This window comes from Rhinolophus sinicus, linkage group LG03 (genome assembly GCF_036562045.2).
Source record: "Rhinolophus sinicus isolate RSC01 linkage group LG03, ASM3656204v1, whole genome shotgun sequence".
In the NCBI taxonomy this organism is placed as follows: domain Eukaryota; kingdom Metazoa; phylum Chordata; class Mammalia; order Chiroptera; family Rhinolophidae; genus Rhinolophus; species Rhinolophus sinicus.
In genome coordinates, this window is record NC_133753.1 from 56,063,686 (window position 1) to 56,081,411 (window position 17,726).

The 17,726-nt window shown below is 39.0% G+C and overlaps 1 protein-coding gene across 7 annotated transcripts in view; it reads left to right on the forward strand.

Moving 5' to 3' along the window:
- Nucleotides 1-17,726, forward strand: part of LEO1 (LEO1 homolog, Paf1/RNA polymerase II complex component) — a 43,735-nt gene that overhangs the window by 14,601 nt on the left and 11,408 nt on the right. For 5 of the 7 annotated variants that reach the window (XR_012494751.1, XM_074327737.1, XM_074327738.1 and 2 more), the window contains exons 6-11: nt 633-717; nt 3,403-3,497; nt 4,011-4,145; nt 5,254-5,389; nt 7,140-7,326; nt 9,735-9,832. Coding sequence is in view for 6 of the 7 variants with exons in the window: in XM_074327737.1 (XP_074183838.1) it covers nt 633-717; nt 3,403-3,497; nt 4,011-4,145; nt 5,254-5,389; nt 7,140-7,326; nt 9,735-9,832 (736 nt within the window). In the remaining variant the exon portion in view is untranslated. Of the gene's footprint in view, nt 1-632; nt 718-3,402; nt 3,498-4,010; nt 4,146-5,253; nt 5,390-7,139; nt 7,327-9,734; nt 9,833-14,844; nt 15,092-16,214; nt 16,240-17,726 lie in introns of those variants that run through there. The other 2 variants (XM_019730627.2, XM_074327741.1) reach the window with 2 other exon arrangements.

Genomic DNA, 17,726 nt, shown 5'->3' on the forward strand with positions numbered 1-17,726 from the left:
AAAGTAAATCAAGCATATTCTGTGATAGAAAAAGTATGGACTATTGTATTGGTAAAGGAGGCTTTTAATCCTTGTAATTGTGTTTAGGAGTTTGATACTTAGGAATTAATAGCCATCACAAGTCTTTGGGTGCTTTTGAGTAATACAACCCTGAAAACACTGAAATTGAGAATGATGAAATTTGCTAGAGACTGCAAATGTCTACTGTAGCAGCCATTGTGAATCTAGAAAAACTAATGGTTTTGGACACTTAAATAGTGTTGATGGGTATTATCCACTAAGTAACACGCATGCTCCTGTGCAATTTAAACTTTTTTCAAGCAGAATGATGTGGAAAACTAGAGCATGAATGGCCTATTCCTTGAAGACTTACATAAGAATAAAGAATATTTTGAATATTTAGCCTGCTTGTACTTTATTTCCAGCAACATGTATTAACACCCAAATGTCAAAAAGGTGCAGTTATTTGATTACTTTCTTGAAATTGAACGTGAAGATATTTGACCATTATGAATTTTAATTATCTTATGGTTTTTTTAGTATGATATGTATTAATAGATATGTTATTACATAGCAGTGATAATATTCTTTATAAAATATGATTAATAGTTTATTTTAAAAACAATTTGTAGACCTTTTGATCCTCAATATTATGAAGATGAATTTGAAGATGAGGAAATGCTGGATGAAGAAGGTCGAACCAGGTTAAAATTAAAGGTACCATTCTGTGCTTGTTTGTTTTTTCTTTTACAAAGTAAAACCTGGGGACACTAACTGGAGACTTGAGCTTTTGAAAATGATTTTTTTATGTTTCCTGTTTTATCAACAAATGAATTATCTTCCTTTTCAGATTATATTTAGAAAGAAAAAATATATATATTTTTCTCTATAAAGATGTCACTTTTCTATCACTGTTACACTTTTTCGATGCCTCAAAAAATTATTAGCTACTTCAGAATAAGTAGTGCTGTGGTTCAGTGTTTAGAACAAATCTCAGTATGTACTGTGGAGTAAGTTCTACCAACTTCCTGCAAGGGGGAATTGTTCAGGCTCTGATCCATGGATAAACAAATCATTTGCAAAAGGAGAATTCATTACTAGTACCTCACACTTCACCAGATGGCTCTCTTTTTATTCTGATTGCTCTTGTTGATTATTAGGGGATATTTTTATTGTACTAAGTTCCTATTAATGCATCTCTTTGCTACCTTGTACTATGTGTTACCTCTACTCAAGGAGGGCCTTCAACCTTCCTTTAATCAAGGAGGATATAGATTAAGTAGATGCGTTAGAGCAGTTGAGCTCATGATACTAAAACTAGAAATAGGCATTTTAAATTCTTAAATCTGAAGGATTTCTTATAAATACTTTACTTTTCAGTGGACATTGTATATGATGTTAGAATGTTAAGAAATGGCAGTCTGGCACCCTGAGAATTCAGGGGCTGAATTTTTAGAATAATTCCACCTCTTCAAGTGTGATAGATCCACAAGTACCTAAAGAAACTTGATAGAAGACGGTTTCTATCCAAAACGCATGGGCTTCCAAAGCTTTTCAGTGAAATTTCACTACTCCTCCCTTTAATGGAAATGTATATCAGATGAAAAAATGGAGATAAACAAGTACCAATAACTTGCTCAAGGTCACATAATTAATAGGAATAGTGTTTAGAGTACTTTTTATTCTTTGCTACCCTTTTCCTTGTCTCCCCCCAGCCCCTATTATCCCATCTGTTAACATTTTTCCTGGGAACGTATGTATCTATTGATGTCGGGTTAGCACTATAAATTTCCTATATCTGTTTTAGTGCCTCTGGCATTATTCTGCTTTTCATTGTTTCCAATCATTTATGTAAATTAATGTGGTAGTTCCTTATTTATTTACTTTTTATTGATTTTTGCATTTTCCCCCTTATCTTCTATCATGATGATTGGCGAGTATCAATATATCATATTACATTTTCAGACCATGTAATGCCAGATTCTAGTGTAAGCATCAAAGTTTAGAGATAAATATTTTCTCTAAAATCTTTAGTGCTTAGAGTACAAAATGTCGGTGTATAACACTGCTGTCTTTTAAAATCTTGATATGTGATGGAAAATAACACCGGACCGTTTGTTTCTTGAATGATGTTCTTGAGACGAGGCTGTGTGTTCTTAGAGAGTCAGTTGGTAGTGTAATCAATTCTTACCTGAAAAACGAACCAGGTGTAGTCTCTGTCCCTCTACGAGGTCCTCTGTCTTTAAAAGTACCTTAATGTGTCTTTCATTCTAATAGGATAAGCCCTAGCAGCAGTATTATTATTATTGTTATTATTATTATTCAGATCACTTTATATAATAGAAAGCATTTTTCAAAATGGCTTCTCAGTTAATAATGGCCCACATGTGTTTGCATATTTATATGTGGCTAACCTATTTTGTATGAGAGGGAAGGCAGGAATAGTGACAGATTATTTTGTTTCCTTTATTAAGGAAAAATGTAAGCATATGCAAATATAATGAGAACAGGATAAGAACCTCTTATGTACACATTACTTACTTCAGTGGCTGTCAAGTTGGGCAGTCTTATTTCGTCTATATTCCCCACCCCATGTTGCCCTATTTTGAAACAAATCTCAGATATGACATCATATTTAATTCATTAATATTAATGAGTTTGTTGTCATCTTAATTCACATTCTCTTTATCCTTGTGAGTGTATCCTTTTTAAATTATTTACTGTCATGTTAGTGGGTTTCCAGGATGCAGCAGTGATAAACTACGTGCATTTAGTGTGCCGCATTTTCCCAGAAGTCCCATTGAGGTTTTAATTGCAGTAACACTGGTTTTCATTTTAGGAAGCTCTTGAATGTTTTCCAGATCTGCCCAATATTTCCCTTCCATGCAATTAAGATAAAGTTAGACTCTAAATCTGCCCAAACCTGGGGTTTGAATTTTCACAGGGTGCTTCTTTTTCCTTTCCCATTTGTGGGGAGCTTTCCTATCTCCCTAGGCCAGTAGATAAGAGTTTTTTGGTCCCACATACAGGATGTTTAGCTCTGTGAGAGAACCTGCTTTGTATAGGGAATCATTCTAAATCGCTGTCTTATATGCCTCAAGCCTTATCTCCTATTCTGGTAGCTTTTACTTAAAACGTCCCAAAGCTACTACAGATCTAACATCTGTTCAAACACATGAGCTCTTAGCTCCCTCTGTGAGTCCAGCACGAGGAGCTTAGAAATTCACTGAAGCGTATTTTTTTCCTGTTGGTAATATGTTCAGCATCTCTAGGTGATTAAAACAAGAGTGTTTCAATGTTGTCTGTTTTTCTGTCACTACCTATGCATGCTTAGTCTATGTGTTCTTAAGGACAAAAGAAGCATACACTACAGTGTTCTAAGGCACTTGTATTTTAAAATAGGTAGAAAATACTATACGATGGAGGATACGCCGGGATGAAGAAGGAAGTGAAATTAAAGAAAGCAATGCTCGGATAGTCAAGTGGTCAGATGGAAGGTGAGCACAAAATGCCCGAAGAGAGTTGGAATACCCAGAATCTGGCTAGGAGGGTCAAGTTTTGGAATAAGACCTTATTTTGGAGATACTTCTGATTAAAGGAGTTCCATTGCTTAGTCGCTGGGGTTGCATAGGAAACCCTAGAGAAATACGTAAGCAGTTGAGGGTCATACAGGCTGGTGGAAGACATTAAAAGTGGGCCGAAAATGAGATCATCCTCTCTGGCTATAGCATAGTCATTTGGTAGTTAGACGAGCTTCCCTCCTCATTACGTGCTGCTTACTGTATGTTGACATTTTAGAAAAACTGCGTTTCACTGGGAAAGTAGTAGAGGCTGAGTAAATGTCACAGAAAGTTTTACTTCTAGGTAGGTCATTTTTCATATCATGCGTTCTTTATTCTTTTCTTTCTTTCTGAGTTCTGTGTAAGGAGAGAAAGCAGCATTTTAAGTGACAAAAAATGCTAGGATGAAAGCTTTATGACTTTAATATGCAAAGTGTTCTTTCTTTTCAGCATGTCTCTGCATCTAGGCAATGAAGTGTTTGATGTTTACAAAGCTCCACTGCAGGGCGATCACAACCATCTTTTTATAAGACAAGGTACTGGTCTACAGGGACAAGCCGTCTTTAAAACCAAACTCACTTTCAGGTAACTCTTCTTATCAGTGTACTATTGGTTACAGTAAAGCAGCGAAATATAGATGTTGTCCAAAATGCCTGACTACTGATCGACATAATCTCACAGTATAGTTCACCAATGACCAAGATCTGGTTCTCAGCTCACAGGTTCAAAGGCTGTTTTGACAAGTGCACTAAAAGTTGCTGTTTCACAGGGAACCAGGTCATGCTAACCAAACTTACAAGAGACTGTTATGTGAACCAGAATGTCAACTGATTATTTCAGTTAATTAACTGTAACTGCCAAGAGGCCTAGAATACTTGTTGGTCGGTGTGTCTTTTCTCTTTAGTAAAATTGATCTGGGAGACTGATACCCAGAGGTTGTCAGGGTGCCTGCAGTCGGACAGTGAGTGGCGGGTGGGAGCAGGGTCCTTCGGCTTCTGCATCCCAGTCCCACTCCAGGGATGTATCCCCGGGCAGCCCAGATTGCTCAGGTCAACTGTGAGAGCTGTCCTCTTCTCTGGGCTGTGGAGACACGACCCTGAAATGTTCGTGTTTCTCTTGTCTTGATTCTAAGCAGACCATCCTCCTTAAATAATGCTTATCTTTAGAGAGGGCACAATGATCTTGGTGGTGACTTAGCTTTTTGAGAATTGTAATGGTCAAAAGTATAGGCTTTGGAATCAGATAGAGGCCTGTTTCCACTTGTGTGACCTTGTGCAACTTTCTCGACCTCTCTTTGGCTCAGTTTCCTAATATACAAAATGTAATAATTATCTCATGAGTAGCTATGACAGTGGAGTCATAAAACATGTAAAACACCAAGCACAGTGCTTGGCATTTAGTATTCAGGGCGTGCTGCTTGAGTCTATCCATTTACTGCTTCAGAGGGTGATCGCTCTTTGCAAAGCCTTTTTTCTCCAGCTTTCCATTTTTCACTTTACTGGTGAGATAAGGTTTCAGTGAGCCACAGCATGAAAAAAGTTCAAATTCCCCCACCTAGTATATTCAGTTTAGTGTCCCTGCCTATTTCCTCTGGAGACTAAGAAATGGTCACTGGCCTCTTGTTTTTGTGATGTTGATATGACTGACTCACAAATGTATTTGGGAAACAGACATTTTTGTTCATTTCCTGCAGGCCTCACTCGACAGACAGTGCCACCCACAGAAAGATGACCCTGTCACTTGCAGATAGATGTTCGAAGACACAGAAGATCAGAATATTACCAATGGCCGGTCGTGATCCTGAATGTCAGCGCACAGAAATGATTAAGGTGTGTTTGCTAATCTTATTTTGGGATTTGGGTGCATTAAGAAAAGTATTTCCCGAAATGGTTGTTAATCATCTCTTATTGACCCGCCCTTTTTCCTTCCAGCATGAGCAGGGACCTGGATTCCCGTCCTAAGCTTTTGCCTAATGGTGGGTGAAGTGATGGTCTTAAAACAGACACAAGGGTTCTCCCACCAGGTCCTGTGAGTTCAGCAACCTCATGACTGAAAAAATCTGAACATTTGCAGATAATTTCAAAGATGATTAAATCATCTGTGTCTGGTTTAGAATCTATGTCAGAAATCAGTGGAAATGCTAGGATTTGGTCTAAAATAGAATAAAAACAGGACCGGAAGTTGGAATAGGAGAGTGCCTAAGGGAGAATCGGGTAAAGAGTGGCTTGTAGTTTTTATAAGGTCAGTTTGTAACCTTCTGCCCCGTAGGTTTTCACTGTTGACACAACTGTCAGTTGGACACAAGTTCCCTTGTGGGGCATTGTCTCTAAAAGGTGGAGTGTGTGTTTGTATTGACAGCATTGACCTTTTGTGCAGCACTTGCTTTGGAAAGCTGAATGCAGTGGTGCAGTCTGTCTCCTGTCTTCTCTCATCACTGCTACATCTTGCCCATTGTCCCACCTGCTTAGTGCAGAAGGGCACACTGAGGCTAAGGTGATCTGGTTGACTCGAGGCCTTTCTTAGTCATCTCATTGTCAGGCTCTGCTGAAGGTTTGGCCCTGGGCCTCAACTTCTTCTTGTATTTTGTTCATGGAGTCAGGTTAACTAACCAGATTCCGTAGCAGTGCTTAACCCAGTGGGGTGCGGGGCCATTGGCTTTGAAGTCTGACTTCTTGCTCCTGTTTCTCAACCTTTTCTCCTGAAGCTAAGGGAGCTGGAGGGGCCTGCAGACTCCAGTGTTAGCATTATTGGAAGACCCCTCGGGACTACCTTGAGAGATCCCCCAGGCCTCCTCCACTTCCCAGCTGCCATGGAAATGCACAAGGAAGGGCTAGCTTGTTCGTAATCCCTGTCCTGCTCATAGTGATTTTTACTTTATACTCAATACAAGCACATGCTACTTAATGGAACAGTTTGCTGCATTGAATGTCTAGCAAGAGAATGAGAGTTGTATGTGGTGATACCGAGCGCTTACATGAGGAATTAAGAGAAAAGCCCTGACCTCTCATATCCTGTCTGCCTTGTGAACCCCAACATGTGGAGTGAGGGGTTAATGGAAGGGGATGAGGCTCTACTTCGGGGCTCAGGGACCCTCCCCTACCAATACCTTCCTATCCTGTCAGGAGCAGTGGGGAGCCCTTTGGGTTGAGTGGCCCAGACACGAGTATGTGGGCACGATGGTAGTTTGGTGGAGCCTGGGCAAATTGGGTGTGTGTCTCGGGGTGAATGGAAACAGCCTCCCTGAGGCGTCCGCTGCTCATGGATGACACTGCAGGCTGGATGCTGCCCTCTGCTCTGACTGCAGCTCCCAGGGCCATGCCTGTGCTGGTTCTGATGGGGTGGTTAGTATGAGGGAGCCTGTGCCTCTTTACCCTCTTGTTGGCTTCATGCCTTGGAACCAAACAAGACGTCGCTCTGTGTGGTAACGTGTGGAATGGAGAGACCTATACTCTGAAGACATAGCAAACAGGTGTCATCCTGGGCTAGGCATTTACATGTTCTTTATAGTAAAAGCAGTTTCCAGTGGCAATAAGCTAGTTCAGTTCTTTTAAGGTCAGTCGTTTATTTGCTTCTTTACAGAAAGAAGAAGAACGTTTGCGGGCTTCTATTCGTAGGGAGTCTCAGCAGCGCCGAATGAGAGAGAAACAGCACCAGCGGGGCCTGAGTGCTAGTTACCTAGAACCTGATCGGTATGATGAGGAAGAGGAAGGCGAGGAGTCCATCAGCCTGGCTGCCATCAAAAACCGATACAAAGGGGGCATTCGGGGTGAGTTTGTACAGAAACGAAATTTCATCATTTCAGGGTTCAGCAACCTATCTCTGCATTGGGCATTCTGTGAATGCCCACTCATTGGACATTTTGTTTGGAAGGAACCAAGGTTAATGAGTGATACACTGCCAGGTCTAATGAGCTTGTCATTGCAGAATTCTTTCAGGTGAGCCAGAAAGAGTAGAAACTGCTCTTGCTCCCACTTCCAGACCCGTCCCTGAGCTCTGCTTTCCTCATTTGAAAGTTTGTCAATTACATTTAGAACGTTTTCAACTTTTTTTATTACTAATTGGAAATCAAGAAGTTAAAGTTTTCAGGGAATATATGGTGTTTCCTTTCAAAGTTCTTTGCATATTCTTTCACAAGTACCAATAATTTATAATGGTTAACATTTATCCAGCATATAGTGAATCCTAGGCAAAAACTCAAACACTTTACATGCATCCTATTCGATACTCAGAACAACGTTATGACCCAAGAGCCATTATTGTCCTGTTCTTTTTTATTGAGGTATAATTAACATATAACAGGTGTACAACACATTGATTTGATATTCGTATATATTGCGAAATGAACACCACCGTAAGTCTTACTAACTTCTGTCACCATGTGTAGTTACAAAAATTTTTTCTTGTGATGGGAACATTTAGCTTTCTTAGCAACTTTCAAAATATATTGCAGTATCATTAACTATAGTAGCCATGCTATACATTATATCCCCATCACTTACTTATTTTATAACTGGAAGTTTGTACCTTTTGACTCTTCCCCCATTTTGCCTCTGGCATCTACCAATCTGTTCTTTGTGTCTGTGAGCTTGGTTATTTAAAAAATTTTTTTTTTTATTCCACATATAAGTTAGATCATATAATATCTTTCTCTGGCTTATTTCACTCAGCACAATGTCCTTAAGATCCTTTTTGTCTTGTTTTTATTGAGGAAACGGGACTTTGAGAGGTTGAGTAATTTGCCCAAACGACACACAGTTGGTAAGTGGACAGGTCTTGAACCAAGGTCATTTGACTTCTGAGGCATCTGTCTTAGTCACAGTGCTGCATCCAGAGGTTTCCCCACAGACAGTAGCAAGATGGCAATGCTGCAAAGCAGGCTGAACCTGAGGGGAGAAGACCTGGGCTGGACTCCTGGTCCTGCCTGCTCTAATCTCAGTTCTGCCACTTTTTCGTTGGATGACTTGTGGGAAGTTACAATACCTCTCTTGTGTTACCACACTAAAGTGAAAAAGAAATCTATTAATAGTAGTACTTACACCATCAGGCTGTTTTGAGAACTGAAGGGTATAGTACATATAAAAAACTTTACCCAGCGCCTTGGCACGTAACAAGTACTAAATAAATGTTACCTAAAATTGTTCTTACCACTCCTCAGCTTGGGCAAGTGACTTCACATCGCTGAATATCGTGTTCCACATCCATAAAATGAGGCTTTAATCCTCCCCAGATTCTCTTCGCTATAACGTTGGGAATCACTGTGCAGTGTAAGGTATACCACGGCTGACCATGCATCCTAGTTTGGTCCCTGTTGAATGATACATTTTAAGAACACTTAAATTTTCCCTTCTCTGACCGCCTCGAAAAGCTGTTTCTACTTTTCTTACAGTGACTGCATTTATTCTGGTGAGCTTTTACATCTTCCTGCCTTCTTACCTATTGTTTGGGACTACAGTATCAGAGACCTTTTATTTTTTGTTAATGCTCATTTCCCACAGAAAACATTAATTGTAGAAATAAACCCATAAAAACTAAAGGAAAACAAAAAAATTGAGGATGCTTTTAGAGAGTTAGATAATATGCAGTTCACTGGAGATTGAAAACCTAACAGACAAGCTGATTAGCGTTCTGTTCTATCCAGTAGTCAGATAGGCAGGGAGTGGGAGGAAGGGGCGACTTGGGGTTGTGAGGCGAGAGGGGTGCTCTGAAGCAGGCTGCTCTTCTTCCACCCCGAGGTTCACTTGCAGCAGATCATTACTCGTCTCCATCTCCTTTTGAAATGTTTACGTGGCAACAAATGGTCTTTACAGCACCAGGAAACCACCTCTTGCTTTTATCTTCAAAGCTTATTTTGGAATTAACTGTTATCCCCCATGAAAGAATGAGTCAGGCTTTAATAGCTTATTTTGGAAGAGTAGTGGTGTCTGGCTCTTTAGTCAGCTTGCACACAGCCTTTTAATATTTAAATAGATGAACCATTATTGTATTTTGAGAGGATAAATGCTTCATTTCAACATATCTACACTTTCATCTTTGAGTCAAAACATTTTTAGTTATTTGCTTTCTCTGGGAAAATGGTACAGAAGGAACTAAAGATACTCGTCAGAAGAAAAATCCAGGAATGAATAGATGATTGTCTGTCAGAGTCACTCACCAATCTTATTCCTTTGCTTTCAGAGGAACGAGCCAGAATCTATTCATCAGACAGTGATGAAGGATCAGAAGAAGATAAAGCTCAAAGATTACTCAAAGCAAAGAAACTCAACAGTGATGAGGTAAAACCAAATTTATTCAATTCCAGGGGTTTGCTCTATACCCACAAGTCAGCTCCTGGAATAAAGAGGATCTCACATCTCAGGAGCACAGCAGATGTCTACACACGTCACTGAAGCTCAGTGACGCAAGTGCAGTGACAGGACTAGGAGCTGCCCAGGGGCGTCTGACAGCTCTGCTTGGATGGGTGTTGGAAGGCTGCTCACAGGAGACCTCTCACTGGGTGTTAAAGAAAGAGTGTTAGCTGGCAGGGCACCCCGGCCAGGGTGGGCATGCCAGGTAGATGGAAAGGCCTGTGAGAAAAGACATGTGGCTCGACAAGAACTAGAAATCATTCAGTGTGGGTAGATCAGAGGGCGTATCTCTTCTTTCCTTTTTCCTTTTTATTTTCAATGTATGTTTTAAGTTATGGAAATAATTCTTGTGGTAGAAAAACCTGATTCCTTTTTATTTAGGTGAAACTGTATTTGAAATAGTATTGAGTAATTCGGTAAATTAAGATAAATTTCCATCTATTATTGAAATAATAAGTTATTTCAAAGTAATTTTTAAATATTTTAACTTGTATTTGTAACACTATCCTTTTCAAATTATAAAAGTACAGGTTCTGAGATTTTAAATTTTGTTTTTTATGAGATATAATTGACATGTAGCGTTATATTAGTTTCAGGTGTACAACATAATGATTTGATCGATACATATATATATCTATATATATTAATGACCACCGCATTAAGTCTAGTTAACATTCTTTACCACATATAGTTGTAAATTTTTTTCTTGTGATGAGAAATTGAAAGATCTCATCTTTAAAATTATCTTTAAAAATCTCTTAGCAACTTTCAGATAAAAAGAGGGTGCCAAAAAAATGTATACACATTTTAAGAAAGGAAAACTATTAAAATTGTAATACTCAGTATATACCGATAACAAAAGATGAATGCAAGTCACATTTGACTTCTGCAATTACAAGAGATGCTCAAAGTGGTTGCCATCAGCATCCAGACACTTCTGATTACGGCGAACTACTGCTTGAGCAACTTTGACCAGTGTGTTCACTTGTATACATTTTTTTGGCACCCCTGGTATAATACAGTATTAACTATAGTTACCATGCTATATATTACATTTCCAAGACTTTTTTTGAAATTAGATTTTTTTTTTTTTTAACTTTTATTTATTTAAGTGTGTTTTTCCAGGACCCATTAGCTCCAAGTCACATAGTTGTTTCAATCTAGTTGTGGAGGGTGCAGCTCACAGTGGCCTGGGTGGGGATCGAACCAGGAACCTTGTTAAAAGCACCACGCTCTAACCAACTGAGCTAAATGGCCACCCCTGAAATTAGATTTTTTTTTCATTCTTTTTTACTTTTTACTTTTAAACATCATCTGCTGATAGACAAGAATTTAGCTTTCTTCTACCCCTGCCCCATCTCCCTTCCCTCATCCTCCTCTTTTCATTACATCACAATAGTTGGCTAAATTAGTAATCAGTGTTTACATTATTATAACTATGTGATTAATGCTCATTGCAGATACAAGTTGTACATTGGAAAATCACATTTCCTTCCTGGAGTTAATAATTACAAGACTTACTTATTTTATTTAAGTCTCTTAACTTGGGTCCTTGAATTTTACTGTGGTATCTATTTTTTTTTTTAACGGCTTAAACAATGCAAATTTATTATCTTACACTTTTGTAGATCAGAGTTTGGACATAGGTCTCACTGGGCTAAAATCAAGCCCTATCAGCAGAAGTCTATTTATATTTCTCACCCTATTTGTATTTCTTTTTATTTTTGTGATTGGGATTTGTTAGACTTCCTGAATCTGTAGATTGGTATTTTTCATCAGTTCTGAAAATTTCTCAGCCATCAGTTCTTCAGATATTACTTCTTTACCATTTTCTCCCTCGTTTATGAAACTCGGATTAGATGCATATTATTCCTTCTCACTCTATCCTCTATAGCTCTGAAACTTTCATATTTTTCATGTCTTTGTCTCTCTGCATTCTGGGATATTTCTTTAGATCCTTCTAGTTTTCTGCTTCTTCAGCTGTGTCTAATATGTTGTTAATATCTTCCATTGAATTTTTACTTTAATTGTTTTAGTTTTTATCTCTAGAGCTTTAGTTTCTTTTTCAAATTGGTCATTTTTCAAAATTCCTGCTCCTAACTCATATTTTCAGCTTCTTCTTTTTATACCTTTAAATATTTTAAACCTTTTATATCTGCTATTTCCAATGTCTGAAATCTTTACATGAGTGATTTTGTTGCCTATTACGCAGGTCCTTGAATAATGTTTTATTCAATGTTGTTTTGTTATAACAATGAGATGCTGTAGGAACGTAAGTTTAACTCTTGTTTATCTCAGTTAGCCTATGGTAAATTGGTTTCACTATACATCCTTCGCTTAAAGTCACAGAACCTATCAATGACATTAAGTGAGGACTTACTGTACTTCTGTTGGTTCTATTTCATGATGACTTTTTTCTCTATGTATTCCATGATTAAATGATTGATTTACTTCGATCAATGGAAATTTTTGAGGCCAAGATTGATAAATTCCTCCAAAGATGAGGGCAGCAGCTGCCTGGGACCACTTTAAATTATATTCTTGGAATGAAATCTTTTTAGATTACCTGAAGTATGAGTTCTGACTTGTGGTTATGAGTTTTGCTAGAAATTTTTTATTTTTGTTTTTAATCCCCTACCAATTAGTTCTAAGTATTTCAGATTAGAAATTACCCTTGCAGTCATTTAGAACAGGGACTGGCAAATTACATCCCACTCACTTAATCTGGCCTGTCACCCTTTTTTTCAAATCAAGTTTTATTGGAACCCACCCCCTGCTTATTCATTTATGTATGTCTATAGATCTTTTTCCTGCTACAGTGGCAGAGTTGAGTAGTTGTAACAGAAATCTTACGTCTCACAAAGCCTAAGACATTTATTAATTTGGCTTCTCACCAAAAGTTTGCTGACCCCTGCTTCAGAGAAATGGGCCTAGGCTTATTTCTGGTTCACCTTTACACTAAAGATGTAGTCTTTTGGGGTCTGCTTTCATCTGCTGCCCTTGGCCTTTGTCTCCTGTCTTCAGCACGCTGCGAGGCATAAAAGCCAAAGCTCATGTTCACACAGTTTGGTAAATATCTTCAAGGAGAAAGCCTGCTTCAGTGCTCTCCAGCCTCTATGGCTTCTTGCTTTCACTTCATTTTTGGCCTCTGATTCTACCTTATTTTCTTGCCATCATCTTGATTTGCTTATATTTTCCCACCTTTAGTTATTTGCAGTGGGAGAGTTATATAAAAGATTGTTCTGCCATCTAGGAAATAGATGTTATGTTCCTGTTACCCGTGATTTTAAGGCATTTTAATATTTTGACCTTCTGTGAACCATGAGAGCTTCTGTAAGCTCTTTTCTCATGTGAAGCAGAATTTCCTTTTTGCGTTATTGTTTGTTAATCACAACACTTAATATTTCCCAATCATTCTTGGAAATGGCATGCTATGGAAAATAACTAGACAAATTGTTAAAATTATTCTGCAGCATATTTGTTTTAAATTAGATAGGAAACATCTTAATGATGCATTTAGTGTGTTGAACTGTTGGCAAATGGAAATCCCCATCTAAGCAGATGCTCCTTTATTTCTTGGCAAGCAGAAACTGTGAATGAAAATTGAGAAGTACCATGGGATTTCTCTTTGTTTATAGTATTCTCAGAAAGGAGATTTTAAAATGTGATCCATCAAATAGCGTTTTTCCAGGCTGGGCAATTACAAACCTATAACTACCTGACTTAAAAATGCCTCTGTGGATGCGTCCTAGCTTCTGTCACAGGAACCACCCTCTGCCTTCCTCACCTTAATACTGTCTCTTAGGTCTTCTCATACCCTCCCCTTCCTCTTTTCTGACAACAAAAGTTTTACTTCTGCCTGGACCTCCCAACTGCTGCCACTGTCTCCTCATATTATCTCAGTTCAAGTCCTGTCTGTGGGTTACAGTGGGAGAGAGGAGGAAAGGGGTCATCCCCGCTCTAGGCCCCTCTCCTGTTTGCACACAAAACCCTACCTAAATCCACGAGCCTAGGTATGCCTCTGAGATCCACGGGCCTTTTCAGACCTCAGGGTCCCATACCAGAGAACCACCATCATCATCAGAGCATTCATTCCTTGACATATGGGGAAAAAGGCACAATATATTAGAATGAACTGGATTATTGAATCTTCGAGCTACCCTTTACCACTTCCATGGCCTGGAGCAAGTCATCTCACGTTTCCAAGTCTGTTTCTTCATCTGTTCAATAGGATTTAATGCTTGCTGCCTTGTAAAGTTGTATTGTAGTAAATAACAGATATGAAAGTGGGTAGCACCGTGACATGTAGTAGCTGAACAGGAAATGCTCATTTCCCTTCCCCAACAGAGTGTAAGTTACAAAAGAAGAGAAAAATAGAGCTTTTTATCTTCTTTATTTTTATAAGCAGTAAAAATTTTAGAAAACCTAAATTACTTGAAAGGTGGAAAAATGGGTAGGAAGAGAAACTGTGGAAAAGGGAAAGACCCATATGGAAAGAACTATGAAGACAATGGAAAGGAAGGGTACCATGGCCAATCTTCAGCTTTCTGTGTCTTTACAGTTTGTTTGCATTACTCTGTATAGTTGTCATTTTTGCAGACCTTCTAGTACTTGTGGATTTGGAAACTGGCCATGACCTTGACCACTGTTTTTATTCATCTGGTGAATGTTCTTATTTAAATCATTATTCTATTTTGGGTTTTCAGAGGGTCATTCAACTCAGAGCTACTTTTTTAGTCTTTTTTTTTAAGTGGTGAAAGAGAAGCTTATTAGAAGAGATATTACAGTCTAAAGAGTTAGGAGCGGGCCCGAGCACAAAGAAAAGTAGCTCGAGGTCTGCGGCTCAAAGACTCAAAGGCCAACTCAGAGCTACTTTTGATAAACCTTTCTAGAAATATTCTGTATTGACTTCTAGATTTTTAAAAATTTTGTCTGTTTAGGAAGGTGAACCTTCTGGAAAGCGAAAAGCAGAAGATGATGATAAATCAAATAAAAAGCATAAGAAGTATGTGATAAGTGATGAAGAGGAAGAAGATGATGATTGAAGTACAAAATGTGAAAACATTTTATACATTTTATTGTACAGTTTGTTTTATAAATATGATGTAAACATGAGTTATTTTGATTGAAGTGAATTGATTTGCTTTTGTGTAATTTTAATTGTAATAAAAAAAATTTTAAAAACAAGTCTCTGTTCAAGAAATTAACTTTTCCCACAGCAAGTTGATTTTGTTAATGCTTTACCTTGAGTCTGAGGTTTTAGTGAATTCCTGCCACTCTGCCCTGCCCCCTTCCTCCCACCCTCCACAAAGAAAGAAGCCTCCTGGCCAGGGTCAGGTGAGGCAACTGAGGCATTCTTCTGGGGTGCAAAATTTAAAGGGACACACACACACAAAAGGCTCTGTAATTGTCTTAGTTTGCTAGGGCTGCTGTAACAAAATACCAAAACCTGGGTGACTTAAAACCACTGAAATGTATCCTCTATCTCCGGAACCTAGAAGTCCTAAGTCAAGGTGTCAGCAGGGCCGTGGTTTCTCTGAAGGCTCCAGAGAAGAATCCTTTCTTGCCTTGCCTCATCCTGGTTTCTGGGGACTCCCGTCTATCCTTGGTTTGTGGCCGTGTAACTCCAGTCTCTGTCTTTGTCTTCACCTGGCGTGTTTCCCTGTGTGCCTGCTGCCCTGTGTAGCTCCAGATCTCCCTCTTTAGATGGGTACCAGTCAGTGGGTTTAGAGCCAACCCTGATCCAGTGTGACCTCATCTTAATCAATTACATCAGCAAAGACTCTATTGCCAAATAAAGTCAATTCTGATGTTCTGGGTAGATGCGAATTTTGGGGAGGGGGGGTGTCCCTATTCAGCCTGCAGTAATCAAGATAAATAATATTGTAGTATAACATTTTTAAAAACTAAAATTAATGTAAAACAATCCATGATAAACAAAATGTCAACATTTTACATAAAGACAGTATCTGACAGGGCTGGGATTAAAGTAAGGCAAGTGAGAATTGCACGAGTACAACTGGATGGATTCTCTGTTTAATATCTGATATTTTGTTCATGGGTTTTTTGCATGGAGTTTTAAAAATATTGTATTGCAGTCTATAAAAAAGAATGAAATTTTACCATTTGTGACAACATGGATGGACCTACAGGGTATAATGCTAAGTGAAATAAGTCAGACAGAGAAAGACAAATACCATATGATCTTATATATGCAATCTAAAGAACAAAATAAAAAAATAAATAAAATATTGTATGAAATATTATCTTGATCACTGAGATTTTGCACCCCTTATTTTTTCACACACAGTGAGTATCTCACGCATCACAGCTGTCCCTGGCCCTGCTTTCTCACAACATGGTGGCTGAATTCCAAAGGTGAGCACCGCAAGTGAGTGAGCCAAGTGAAAGCTATTGCCTTTTCTTTTTATTACTTTTTATGACCAGAATCAAAAGTCGGATCAAAATTCACTGTATTCTGTTTATTAAAAATGTGCCACTAATATGAGCCCATATTCAAAGAGGGAAATTTGACTCCTTGATGGAAGGAATGGCAAAGAATTTGTAGATGTTTTAAGCCCACGACTTACTTGTCTTTTCTGTGATGCTCTTCTCCATACTCTAATCTTCCTCTTATGAGTGAACTCTACCCCACTTCTTTCCTAATGCTGTTAGTACAATCTCTGAGTGGTGGCTGTAGGAGGCTGCCCGGAAGCCTGGTTATAGAGAGAAAAGCAGCATGGCGAAGGAGGTTCTGAATCACCATCGTGCCATGAAACCTTCAGTCCCTTGCTATTTCTTGACTTACCATGGTGAAACTCCTACGTGTGGCTTTTAAGAGCCTTCATTCTGACTCTCCAAGGCAGTATCGTTTGTGGACGCTTGGGTTTCAGTAATTAAGCTCTTGTCTTCTGTCCAAACCCACCCTTCTATAGCAAGCCTAGCAATGCTGGGGACACATTTCAGCTTTGCTAGCTGCCCCCTGTTAGGGGGCGCTACAGGAAGACTGGAAGCTTGGATAACAAACAAAAGCTTACTCCTTCCTGTTTGTTTATTAAACTTTCTGGGGGCTTCCTGTTGACTTGCAGTTTTTCTAAGGAGGCCAACCAACACTTCTTCACCCCAGCGAGAAAGCCGTTCCTTCCCACTACAGCTCAGTCCAATTTGCAGTTTTACCAACACTTGGAGAGTCAGCGTCCTCGTATTCTTCCCCCCCCCCCTCCCCCCCCCCAGACATCCGTACCAGCTGGATATTCCTCAGGTATGAGTTTCAGCTCCAAGAGATTCTTTTCTGTAAGTTTTTACATTTAATAATTCCACCTCTTATTCCCTGATCTCTAGGAGTGGAAGTTACTCTCTGAGTTTGCTACTTCTGTGACCCCTTTGACTTTTGTTTTTATACTTTTTGTAACCTAATTACAGTTTTTTATATTGTGTCTGTGTAGACAACTGGTATGTTTCCTGCTGCCCAACTAGGACCTGACTGGGTAGTGCAGGAAAAAAAATCCTCAAAGATGAGATATTGTAGATTGGTTTGAGTTTAAATGCAGGCCTGAGCTCCTCACTCATGGAGGGGATGCTGGTAACCCACGGTGCACTGAGGTGTGCAGTGACGTCGTGCTGAATCTGATTACCCCCTATGGTTGAGGGCTCATAAGGCTGCAGTGTGGAATGGATACTTCTGAGTTTCCTGGAGCACTTACAGAAAAAAAGTAACAAGCTTAGTTCTTTTAAATGTTCAGCTCAAGTCATGGTCAGAGAATCTGAGGTTTCATGACAGCCCTAAAAGAATCTCATGTTTTATATTCAGAGGGATAACGTA